The sequence below is a fragment of the Phaeodactylum tricornutum genome, chromosome 6, assembly GCF_000150955.2.
Source record: "Phaeodactylum tricornutum CCAP 1055/1 chromosome 6, whole genome shotgun sequence".
Lineage (NCBI taxonomy): Eukaryota > Bacillariophyta > Bacillariophyceae > Surirellales > Neidiaceae > Phaeodactylum > Phaeodactylum tricornutum.
The window spans coordinates 991,982-1,003,736 of NC_011674.1; the positions used below are offsets into that span (position 1 = coordinate 991,982).

At 51.9% G+C, this 11,755-nt stretch overlaps 5 protein-coding genes across 5 annotated transcripts; 2 read left to right on the forward strand and 3 right to left on the reverse strand.

The window, feature by feature from the left end:
• Positions 1 to 1,362: 1,362 nt before the first annotated feature.
• PHATRDRAFT_35064 (predicted protein) lies at positions 1,363 to 2,409 on the forward strand (the record flags this gene model as incomplete). The annotated part of the gene is made up of 1 exon (XM_002179296.1): positions 1,363 to 2,409. One exon carries the CDS (start codon positions 1,363 to 1,365, stop codon positions 2,407 to 2,409), a length of 1,047 nt encoding a protein of 348 aa, XP_002179332.1.
• Positions 2,410 to 2,605: 196 nt separating this feature from the next.
• RPN9 (regulatory proteasome non-atpase subunit 9) lies at positions 2,606 to 3,907 on the reverse strand (the record flags this gene model as incomplete). The annotated part of the gene is made up of 2 exons (XM_002179519.1): positions 2,606 to 3,386; positions 3,459 to 3,907. The coding sequence occupies 2 exons, from the start codon at positions 3,905 to 3,907 to the stop codon at positions 2,606 to 2,608; spliced, it is 1,230 nt and encodes a 409-aa protein (XP_002179555.1).
• A 534-nt stretch (positions 3,908 to 4,441) lies between these two features.
• On the forward strand, positions 4,442 to 6,257 carry PHATRDRAFT_45376 (predicted protein). Its single transcript, XM_002179297.1, has 2 exons — positions 4,442 to 4,777; positions 4,807 to 6,257. The coding sequence occupies exons 1-2, from the start codon at positions 4,599 to 4,601 to the stop codon at positions 6,098 to 6,100; spliced, it is 1,473 nt and encodes a 490-aa protein (XP_002179333.1). The 5' UTR covers positions 4,442 to 4,598; the 3' UTR covers positions 6,101 to 6,257.
• Positions 6,258 to 6,447: 190 nt separating this feature from the next.
• Positions 6,448 to 7,947, reverse strand: PHATRDRAFT_35067 (predicted protein; the record flags this gene model as incomplete). The annotated part of the gene is made up of 1 exon (XM_002179520.1): positions 6,448 to 7,947. One exon carries the CDS (start codon positions 7,945 to 7,947, stop codon positions 6,448 to 6,450), a length of 1,500 nt encoding a protein of 499 aa, XP_002179556.1.
• Positions 7,948 to 9,329: 1,382 nt separating this feature from the next.
• PHATRDRAFT_45377 (predicted protein) lies at positions 9,330 to 11,591 on the reverse strand. The gene is made up of 2 exons (XM_002179521.1): positions 11,230 to 11,591; positions 9,330 to 11,116 (listed from the first exon to the last, which is right to left on the reverse strand). The coding sequence occupies exons 1-2, from the start codon at positions 11,368 to 11,370 to the stop codon at positions 9,470 to 9,472; spliced, it is 1,788 nt and encodes a 595-aa protein (XP_002179557.1). The 5' UTR covers positions 11,371 to 11,591; the 3' UTR covers positions 9,330 to 9,469.
• Between the last annotated feature and the right edge of the window lie 164 nt (positions 11,592 to 11,755).

An 11,755-nucleotide genomic window follows, 5' to 3' on the forward strand; every position in this document is an offset into this window, starting at 1 on the left:
CGACGAGAGTATCGGTCGGGTGTAAAAGTCGTTGCATGTCGTGAATTTCTTCCTCCTGTTCGTCTTCTTCATCCAGGGTATCTTCACTTTTGGAGGCTTTTATTCTCGTGGGAATTTCGTGTGTTGCGGCATTGCTGTCCTCCATTTCGATTTCCAAAGCTTCGATAGTTCGACGCAGCGGGATACGACGATTCGCTTCCACGTCGTCGTTGTCATCATCGTGAGCAGCAGTCGGTATGGTGGTCGCGGGGACGGAGTCACCCCCAGTGAGACTCGTGGATTGCGCAGGCGTCTCCGGTATCTGCGCTTGGGTGGGATTGTTTTGTTCGTGGGAGGCGGACACCATGGCACCGGCTGTCTCCGCTGGGGGGTTGGTGTACGTCGTTTCTTCCGGCATGGTGTATGGGAAGAATAGAGACGCCTGCTGTTCAATTTTTGTGCTTTTTCTTTGTTCTCGTCGAGTATATGCGTGACTACAGACAGTGAACTCTTCGACTTATTGTGAGCGACGGTTGGTCACCTACCTACCTACCTACCTTTTTCTGTCTATCTGTCTGTCTATCTATCTATTGCCGCAGTTGCTGCTACTTCTCGGATCATTGTGTGGTGCGGATCGTATCTTGGGCGGGCAAGTTTGATGGAGTTGTCCAGTGTTGGGACTTACAGCTATCACTGTCAATCATACTACCCTCTAGCTACCTAGTCGTAGTTAGTAGCAACTACGACGGTACGAAACGAACCGATCGAACTCACCGTCCACGGGAAGAAAACCGGGCTTAGTGGTGCCCGTTGATTTGCATCACGTTTGGGTGCCGTCGTGGATTCTGTACCGCTACACAACTTGCCGTACTGTAGGATGCGGAATCGTGATATCCTTCGGACTCACAACTCAGTAATATATGTGTCGTACACGACATATACCAACTCATCGAGTGCGATGGAGAGGGGGGGGGGGTATTACGGTAGAGGTACCTCACAGTCACCTACTTTCCTGGTACCGTACGAGTCCAACTTCCTCTTGATCCCAGTGAGCCCAGCGCATACAGTTAAAAATGCAAAACTACTGTGAGTGTGCCGGGTAGAAAGAGAAACCGCAATCCACACTCCACAACCCGCAATTCTTGTGTCTTGTTAGTAAGTTCGTTCTAGGTGAGTGTTGCCGGCAAAACAAGCTAGACAATGGTGCCAAAGGGCCTCGTCCCATCGCTGGCGGTCTACCGTACGGCATTGGGTCTCGTACGGAGATCCGTACGCTCCTCTACGTTGTCGAAGCCGTTGTCGACACTAACGTCTCGAGGATACGCAAAAGGGATTCGTACGAGACAGCGAGACGCGGCTCGAGCAACGTGCAATGCGTATCCCATGCGGGACATTCCCGTACGGCGGGCGATGCGGCACAGTTCCACCTCCACTTCCGCGGAAACGACGGACACATCCGACGGCGACGATGAGTCTTCGACCTTCGGAATGCCAATGCGTCACCAAATCTTACGAGCTTCATTGGCCCAGGTCCCTGCGTACGGCTGGACACGGGATGCCGTGGCGGCAGCGGCGGCGGAGGAATCGTGTTCCGTGGCCGTCGCGGGGCTCGTGGATCCCTCCGAACTCGTCCAGTTCTGGATGGATGATTGTCGTCAGCGTTTGCAACGAGACTTGGCGGTACTCGCCGAAACCGAATGGAAGTCTTTCGCAAATCCAAACAACAACAATGCTACAAAATTGCGGGATCGGGTGGCGACGGCTTTGCAAACACGGCTCGCCTACACCATTCCGTACTTGCAATCGTCGCGATGGCACCAAGCCATGGCGTTGGGAGCAAGACCGGACAATGTCTGGACCACACGACTGCAAATCGAGCAACTTGTGGAAACCGTCGCCGACGCCGTGACCGTGGACCACGGAGAGGGTGACAAATTGCCGGCTTGGTCCGAGCCGCAAAAGCTGGGACTCGGAGCCGTGTACGTTGCTGCCGAACTGCATATGCTCGCCGATACGTCGAACGACTACGCCGATACCTGGGCGTTCGTCCGGGATCGTGTACAGGAATGGGAACAACTTGTTGGTGTTGCGAGTCTCTGGCCCACACTCCCGAACACGAACGAGCTTGCCTACAAAAACACCAACGAAAACAGCAATCCGTTCTACGTCGCTTCGGCCGTCGCAAGTTCCGTCACCAGTGGTGTACTAAGCCTGTTGGTTCCACAGACAGCTTCGTCCATACGCAACGGACTGCAACGACACGCCGCGAATTCTTACGCCACCAGTCCCGCACACCTCCTGTGGAACGTCATGGTGCAGATATCCCCGGCGGGCGGGACCGGTACCAAAGTAGACGCCACCAATCCTCGGTACTATCAAGCGACGTCCAAAAGCTCGGATTCGGGCGCTGCTTCCGGCGAGACGAAATAATTCCTTATTATAATTCACCAACACGCTTGTATACTATCTATTATGCACATATACACCCACACATGCGCGCATTAGCTCGACCAGAATACGACAATGTATCATATTTGGCTAGGATGTGTCTTTATTATGGGGGTAGGTACGTGGTGCAACCGTGTGGGCGGTTGGTTGGTCGATTGTTCGCTCGCTCACTCGTTTCCTAGGCAAAGGTACCGGGTACTTGTTCTTGCATAGCGGTACGGGCCACTTGGGCCTTGTGGGCCCACGCTTCCAATCGGCCGCCGAGTTCGGTCATTTGAGACGTGTTCAGGGCTCGCGGACGTACCCAGGTGATCGTGACGGTTCCGTCCACTTGGTCCAAGTGTCCTTCCACCAAGTGTACACTGAGGGCGCGCATAACCACCCATTCCACTTGATCGACCGGTATATTGCCCAAACCAACGGCGAGCTCGTTCAAGGTCAGCGTTCGATCGTGGGCGTCCTTGGTAAAGACGAGACGGACCAGAGCGAGGAGTAAAAGCTTTTCCTGTACCGCATTGGCTCGGTGCACGAGGGCGGGTTGTTTTTGTATGGACGTTGCGTGTTGGGAGGTGAGAGAGGCAAAGGCTTCCAAATCGCCCGCCGAAACGGCGTGGAGCATTTGCACCAACCAAGCATCCGGTTGGGATTGCAAGTATGCGAGTACGGGCGAGGCTTCGAGTTGACCGAGATTGTAGACGCCGTCTCCGGTGAGTGCGGCGAGACACAAATCCACGGCCAGGGTTTGGTAGTCAACCACGTTCCTTGCTACTACCGCTGCGACGTTGGTGGTGGCATTGTCGAGAGGAGGCGGTGGCGCGTAATTGAGAAACTGCATGGCGGCGGCGTAAAACTGTTCCGGTGGGCCTAGTATCTTGTAGTACGTCCATAGGGCTTCGTAGTAGGCTGCGGACACAATGGCGTTGTCGACTACCTGCAGGGCGGCCTTTTGCTTGGATGCCCTGGCTTGGATGATTTGGAGTTGTTCGTTCTGATCGTCGGTGTCCAGTGGCGTCCCGTGGGGTTGCCGCAACGCTTCCAGCGTCAATAGTGAGAGTTTGGATTCCGCGTACACCACGGCGTCGGCCTGTACGGTGTGGGGCAGCGCGTCTTGCTGTAGCTTGGTGACGAGATTCTCGAGGATGGCCTTGGCAGCCGTACCATCTTGTGCGTGCAGGACGCGCGCAACGGCCGACGCGATTTGTGCCAGACTGAGGGGATTGAGCTTGGCGTGCACCGACGTGACGACTTGGTTGTACAAGGCCAGGTAGGAATGCGTGCCACCGAGCGATGCCACGGAACGTGCCGTCGTCGGATCCGCAACCAAGTCCAGCACCGCCAGCGTAAGTTCGTGCCAGAGCTTTTGTTGACAGAACGAGGCCATGGCCTGATACTGCGTTGCTAACTCGGGGTGTTCGTTCGCCATGAGTTCGCAGTGCTCCACCGCACCCGCGGTGGGATCCACGTAACTGCTGCTACTCATGCTGCTGGAAATCTTGGGAGAGGAATGCAACAGAAATAAAAGGGTGTCCAGATGTACTTGTGTGTGTGTGTACTTGTGTGTTTCTACTTGCTGTTGGTGATACACTTGTACGCTGTAGGATGTGGGCTTTCGAGTTGGATACGGCACTGTAGATTCACAAGTCCAGGCACCCGGCGGCATCGCCATGGTGAACCCAGAGGATGGCAGACGAAGCGCAACGATTGACGGAGAGACCCCGTAAAGCACCCGGAAAAATAGTAACCCTAGGGGTAGAGAGGAGTTGGACTGCCGAAGGGTAATTGTCACGCACACGCACAGCCATACTTGTCAATTTGACAATGAACGAACCAACTAACCCACCAACCAACCCACCAACCCTAGCAGTATTAGTACCCTGTGCGGGATGACGACGCCAACGCACGAAAAGGACACACGAACGACCAAGGCAACGGAAGCATTCCCTCTCACTGTCAATTCACATGAATAACAGTGACAGTAACAGTAACAGTAATAATAACATTGACAGTAACAGTAAATCTTGTCACATCTCCCGTGCCCCGTCTGGAACGAGACGAATCCAAACAACGAACTCCAATATTTCCATACGTAAATCTATACAAAAAAGAAGACGAGACAGTCCCATTCGATTCCACACTCTCACGACTTCTCTACGCCTTGTTCGACTGCCGGAATGGGTCAACAACCCGGAGGAATTCTGCTCTTGCTCGTGTGGCTTTCCGTGTCCGTTCGTGGTAGCTTGGCCTTTCGACCGCCGACTCCCGTGCGTCCGTTTCCCACGCGGTGTAGCGTCGCGTCCAGTGACAACAACGACAGTGCCGAGCGTTCCACAACCGCAGCCACGAGTACAGCGTCCGTGGTGAGTGACAAACGTCACCCAGACGACAACACAACGACATCGACGACGACGAGGTTCCTTCGGATGCCATGGAGCTGGGATTGGATGCGAAACAACTCGCATTGCTCGAAGAAGAGCAACAAAAGTTCCTAGCCACGTGCAAAGTACTCTGCGAACAACGAAACTTTCCCCTCGAAAAGGTCAAGAATGCCCGTGATCTTTCCTCCGTACAGAATTCTCCCGTACAGCGCAATCGGATCCTCCGTATGGGTCGCGTCTCCGACGCGTCTCAAGACGATATTCAGCTATTGTTCCATCAACTCAATATTACCACGCTCATTGATACCCGTTCACCGACCGAACTCAAAGACGATACTACGCTGCTCCGGGAACAAGTCTTTGGAAACTTCACCAACATGATGTGGCAGGAGCAAGGTCGTGGGAGAGATGGATGTGTCAAGGAACTCGAACCGGGTCAACAACCGGTGCGACCGCGATCTCTCAAGCGCTTTTGGGAAAAGGACCAAGGCGTTGCTGCGGCTACTACTGCCATCAGCGAGACCGAAATCTCCCCGTCGGTCTCCACCGAAATAATCGCTCAAGAGCATCTGGAAGCCGAGCTCGAAATCAGTGCCGAAGAGGACGTCTGTGGACTCGATTGCGACGAAGATGACCCCGAAACGATGCAAGAATCGACCGTCCTGCGGACCTACCAAGGCAACCGCAAAGAGCGTCATTTCGTTTCGCTCATGAACGAATTCAAGTACGTCAAGGGAACGGTCGGTAAATTGCGCAAGCGTGACCTGGCCAAGGCCGCCCTGCGATCACCCAGTGCCATTTTTTCGAAAAAAGCCCGGACAGCCGTCAAGAAGCCATTTCTGGACGAAATCAACGACGGAGGTTTGCCCATGCTGAACGAATTGCTGTTGCGCTTTGGCGCTCCCGGCATCAAGTACGTGCTGGAACTGTGCGCGGATCGCACCCGGCATCCAGTGGCATTTTACTGCACGGCCGGCAAGGATCGGACCGGTATGCTGACGGCTATCATTCTCGCCTTGTGTGGAACCAAAGCGGAGGATATTGTGGAAGACTATTCCTTGTCGGCAAATGTGTACGCGGAAATGAACGATCATCAGGCCATGGTAGGAGCATTGTCACAACGCAGCTTGGATCCCAAAACTTTCTTGGGAGCACCACCGCAAGTTATGCGGGATACGCTCTTGGCGATCGAAGAGAATTACGGATCGGTGGAAGGATACTGCACCTGGATTGGATTTGGACCGGAAAAACAACAAAAATTAATTCAGGCGTGTACCCAACCCGATGACGAAGAATAGTAGATTGGCAGGGACCGCTCCGCGAATGATTTTTACATACATCTCGGTCTCCGCGCTCATCCCGACATTCTTTGGTCGAGAGCTGGCAATCGACTCGCGTCAAGTACTGGAACCCCTCTCGGCCAACCGAAATTAAACACCATACACACAATACAACCCAGTGACTTGGCAAGTTGGTAGCAAGAAACATGTAGCTCTAATTTTATGGATTGATTCAACATTCGGCCTGTTTTCAAGTTGGCATACAATTATTCGCTGCCCTGTAAGCCTTCAATCGAACTCGGGCCTTTCAACGAACCACGTTGTCATTTTTGTTTGTTCGTGGAAGCTTGGAACGCTAGGTCGCGTTAATCTAACGCCACCGTGTCGTATCGCTTCCATCCCGATTCGCGTTGCACCGCACGCATGGCTTCCGCCGCGACCAACGCACTGTTTTGGAATTTTCCGTGAACCTGTTGTTCCCCCGAAGGCCACGAGGACTGCGTACCAAACCGTACCTGCAAGGGTGCACTGGAAGTGGAAGTAGATTTGGCGAGGGGTGTTTCGGCCACAATGAGTCTCCGACGCAGCAAAGCCGGCTTGGATGGCGTTTCCGAGACAACACGGGCCCTTGACTTGACGGGCGTTTCCCGCACCAAACCAGACTTTTTGCTAGGCAGCGTATTGGTAATCTTCAATAGAGGTAGAGTGCTGGGCTCCGATTTGGCAACGACTTTTGATTTCAATGGCGCAGTTACCTTTGCGGGTGCTACTTTGACGTTTCGAAATAGCGTGGCCATATGTTGTTTGCTATTGAAATGACTGCCCACAAACTTGGATCGGACATTGTTCTGGAGTAGCGAGTTTGGTTGGTGACGTATGGGCTGTACCCAGGATGGCTGCTGCTGTGGAATTGCAAGTAATGCATTATTTGGCCGCTTACCGTTAGTTGCGACAGCCATTGTCGAACCGCTCTCGCGGTTGACGCTTGGCTTGGTGACTTTTGTTCGTAAACGTATGGGCGACCGAATGTCGACATTCTTTACTCCTTTCGTGTCGTTGCAAGAGGGCGGCTGATAGGGATTGGACACTTCGAAAAAATCAAAGATTTGGAGCATGGTTCGGTACGGCATTCTCCCAGTCGGCGCGTTCTTCTGTGTGACCAGGTCTCGCGGCAAGCACGACTCGAGAAAAGCCGGAAAGGAGGAGGACCGATGGAGACACAGGGCAGCTAAGGAAAGAATGCCCGTCAAATCGCAAAAAAAGATATCAAACGGTAAAGTTTGGGGCTGGCGATGCGACTTGCGCTGTGTTTTGCGGGGTTTGTGCCGAACTACCCAACCAGCGTACTCCACGAGAAAGGTGTCGGCTCCGAGAATTTCCAACAGTTTGAGGCGTAGCATGGCTTGCAGTCGTAACAATTTCAACACATCCGGTAATAAGTTTACTTCTGATTCGATTGTTCTCGTTTGTGCAAGGTGTACAGCTGTTTTCAGAGATCCGCACGGTTGCAGCAATCGCAGGCTGGCGAGAGCGACACAATCTTTTCGTTGTTGTTGTTGCTGCTGCACCGACGACCCGTTGACTCTAGGCAACGACAGTACCGTTGCCAAACAAGATGGCACGGTTTCATGTACAAAGGTGTCCAGAGCAGACGAGTCGTCCTGGATTAGTGCCGACGCTTGCGAGACGACGAGTTTGTCGACGATATCGTTTACACGAGGATCCGTACTCAATCGTTGGGATTGCCTTTGCGTTGGCATTGTCCGACTACTGCGAACCTTGCGCTTACGGGTTGAACGCGGATTGACTGCGTTTTGGTAGCTGGTCCTATCGTGCTTGGGAACAAGACAAGTTTCATTCGTCATGGTGGGATAGTAAAAATGGGTAGTGGAAAGGCAACCGATGTACGAACCGGACAATTTGGTTTTGAATTCTGGGCGCGCGCCATTCCTAGCGCGGGTTACGCACGAAGGCTATGGCCCGATGTGTCTCTTCGTTATAATCAGCTATGTCGCAATGCAATTCGAATCAAGCCCAGTAGGCAGGCGGTGTTTGCGACCCAAAAAGCGCAAATATCCGATAATATATATTTGAAACTCACCGCAAATAAGAATACCGGTATTAGGTTATAACCAGACCGCCTTAAATTCGGTAAACACCGCAAACACCGCAAATAGCTTATTTGCGGTGTGATCGGGACTTTTATTTGCGGTGTTTGCGGTATTCTTAACCCTAGCGTATTATACTTAACAACTTTATGTCGCAATGATATCGTATATAATATGTACTGTAAATTTACTTGTCACTGTGTTGTCGCAGTTTTCTAATATGAGAGGAAAGCACTTTCGGACTGTTCTCCTCCTTCAAGAGAGAAGTCTGTGAGCTCCTGTTGGCTTGCATCCTTCTCTCAGTTTATGGCTGTTGTTGATAAATCTAATTGACAGTAAGGAGATCATGTGTTTCGGAAGGAAAAGTCTCCATAAAAATTTTGCTGGGGAGGAGACTGTCTGTTTTCTAATGCCAAGCAATCCAAGAAAGGACTTACTGTTAATCTCATAGACAAGAGGAGTACAAGCATTTTTATCTGGGAAAAGCTTCCTCTTGATGGGCCCTGGGAAAGGCAATGAATCTCTCTTCTGCTTGTATGTTGTGCTGGTGTCTAGAGCTCATTTCTTATGAGAAATATAGTAAACTGGCACATGCCACTTACAGCTAGCTCAAACGGAACCGTTGATGGTAGAACTGTATCAATTTTGCTGTATACAATGGCAGCTTTGTCAATGCCATCTGCAACTGTCACAGGATGTTTATGGCAACACAGTAAAAAAGGTTTTTTCGCTATGAGAAAACTGAAGCGGCCTTTTAAGATTCGAAAATTTGAATCAAAATGTTAGTCTTGTTTGCTTTATTTCAGTCTTGTTTGCGGTGTTTTTGGAAATGTTATTTGCGGTGTTTGCGGTGTTTTGGTCCAAAACACCGAATTTAAGGCGGTCTGGTTATAACTGTAAATCCACTTGTAAGTCTGTTTTACGTGAAGCCAGTACAAACAAATAAACTCCGGGGACTTCATAGCAAGCCCCACCCTGACTAATGGGGCAATAGACTGCATTGTGGACTTCATCACTCTGCAAACCAATGCCAAGATGACTTTCCAATCTAACAGCAAGCCAAAGCTTTTAAATGGCCTGGAGGTTACTGCGTGTGATCCCGGTTACAGTTGCATGGTACTTTTATATTAGTGTTTTTTACGTTCATTGTTTTAAAAACAAAATCCATTAGGGATCAATTTGGCGGAAAAGCGTTCTTCACCAACCTATCAAAAGTGTCGGGTCTATCTCTCTACAAATGCACAATTAGCACAAGACACATAATCAAAAAAGGGTCTCATCAACTAATGGACGAGAATAGTCGTTTTGCCCATTCTTCGAGGCGTAACGAGCGCTCGAAAGTCTTACCAACGGTGGGACGGTTTGGATTGGTACGATTTTGGACATCGGTCGATGGCGCGTGTGCTGATGAGGTACTACACCCCTCAGAGTCGTCGCCACAAGCCGATGCGCGCGGACCCCCTTTCACGGGATGCTGCTGCTGTTGCTCTTGTCGCAAAACCAGAGCCATACCGAGGGTCCATTCCACTTCCGACCCGTCCACGAGGAACGTAAAAGTGATATCTCGGGACTCTGGCGCAAAGCCGAATCCGTCACGGAGCAACGTTACCATATACACTGCTTCGAGACACCGGTGCGGAAGTACTTCGGCACGTGTAAATGCGTGCGCATCGTGCTGGATCTTGACCAAATCGTCGTGCCACGAGCGACTGCACAGACCTTCCAACGCGTCGAAAAGTTCTTGAATGCTTGGTGTCGGCCACGATTCGTTCAATGCCTGATGAGCTTGCGGGTGATTGCGCGAAAGCTCGCGGAGACTGTCGAGCGCAAAGAAAAACAAACTCATAGCTAGAAACTTTCCGCGAATGGGGGGATGCTCTACCCCGCCCACGTGGCTACCTAGCTTGGCCAAGTCGGCTTCGGAAGGATGCGGAATGAGCCTTTGGACCTCCTCGACGCAGCGATGAGCATCGCCTGTTCCAATCAGCGTATACTTGTCCCATTCGAGTGCGTACCCCGCAAACGCGCAGGGATTCTCAATGACCTTGGAATCGCAGGTTTCGTCGTTCTTGTTCGCACGCTCCGTATCGTGCTGCTGAACCCAGGTATTCCACAAGCGTTCGCGGAACTGATCGACTCCGTACGAAAGATAGGACGTGGAGAAAAAGTCGGGTCCGTGTAAGCGAGTTGTTGTGGAACCGTGGCACACGTTTCCGCGGTCGAACACGTCGTCCTCTTTGTTATCGATTTCTAGTGCGTCCACCGCAGGGTTGGTGCAGGAGCTTACGTCGGCCGTATCCAAAGTGGGAGTCGGCAAAAATACAATTTGAGTGGAACTCCCGCCCATGTCGAGTGCCCCGATCTGTCCGGTGGGACGGTGCGAAACGACTTTGTTTTGTAATTCGTCAATGTCGGGATGCGCAACCAATTCCAGATTCGTCGTGACGATCCCTTGCAAATAATTGGCGGCGACCGCGCCGTAAAAGCCTTCCAGGTCGCCGGATAGTGTTTGAATATCTTCACGCTGCAATGCGGTAAAGACAAAATCGGGCGAGGCAACGAGTCCATCATACATGGCATCGTAAACTAGTTGTTGGTCGCGGTCGGACAAGAGCCGCATACCGGCGGTTGCTTGATACTTGACAGTAGTAGTGGCGTGGTAGCGTGGCGGAATAATGCGTGCGGCTTGCACAAAGGCGGGCAGCAAGTGTGCGGCGACGTGAGTTGCTTTGACCAGGGGCTGTTCCCTTGTCGGTCCAAAGGCCGACAAGGGCACGTCCGCCCGTGCCGATCCCCGGCGTTCCAAAACAAGTCGTCGTTCCGGTTCCGACTCCGCATACTGTGATTCAGTATCCACCCGCTTTGGGATTTGGTAGACGAATTCAAAGACGTGCAAACGACTTCCGGTGGAACCTCCGTCAATGATCTAACAGTAAGGCAGGCAGAAGAAGAAGAGGACGAGGAAACAAAGCACAGTGAGGGGTGATACGAATATGGTCAGCTCGTGGTGGGGTTTTCGGTTATAGCGTGAAGACTTACAATCATAAAGGGGCAAGGTTCGACTGCTGCCGCTTCCTCCGTACGACTGTTGATGCTTTCTTCGGGAAAGACCAAGGCCCACATACTGGACAATAGCAGCAGTAGCATCATGACTCGCTGTTGCAGCGACCGAATCTTCATGGGATCTGTCTAAGGAAGAGTGTGTTGTCTTTGCCTAGCGCAATGATTCTCTTTGTCTATGTCCCGAGAACGCTCGGCCTCTGGAGAAGATTCTCACCCACCAACAAGGCAACCGAGTCAGGCGTCCTTTTCCAACGGTCCTTGCAACCCACGTGTGTAGGTCGATCCTCCCCCGACTACAGCAGTCAATCAGTAACTCAAACGTTGGTAACAAAGACACGTCAACGGGTAAACGGAGGAAGTGGGGTTGACCGAGACGACAGAGTCTTTCTTGCCAATCGTGCAGATGATGGAATGCAATCAGGGGGCACTTGCAACTGTGGGAAGTCCAACAGTTGGTCGTACCGTACCGTCCCGTACTCACTGTGTCACTTGTCACTCGGCA

Bases quoted from the DNA above. Each gene is read 5' to 3' on its own strand.
- PHATRDRAFT_45376 (XM_002179297.1), top strand. From the start codon at position 4,599: ATGGGTCAACAACCCGGAGGAATTCTGCTCTTGCTCGTGTGGCTTTCC. The intron at 4,778-4,806 runs GTCCGTGGTGAG...AACGTCACCCAG, and splicing joins ACCGCAGCCACGAGTACAGC to ACGACAACACAACGACATCG.
- PHATRDRAFT_45377 (XM_002179521.1), bottom strand. From the start codon at position 11,370: ATGAAGATTCGGTCGCTGCAACAGCGAGTCATGATGCTACTGCTGCTA. The intron at 11,117-11,229 runs GTAAGTCTTCAC...CCTTACTGTTAG, and splicing joins AACCTTGCCCCTTTATGATT to ATCATTGACGGAGGTTCCAC.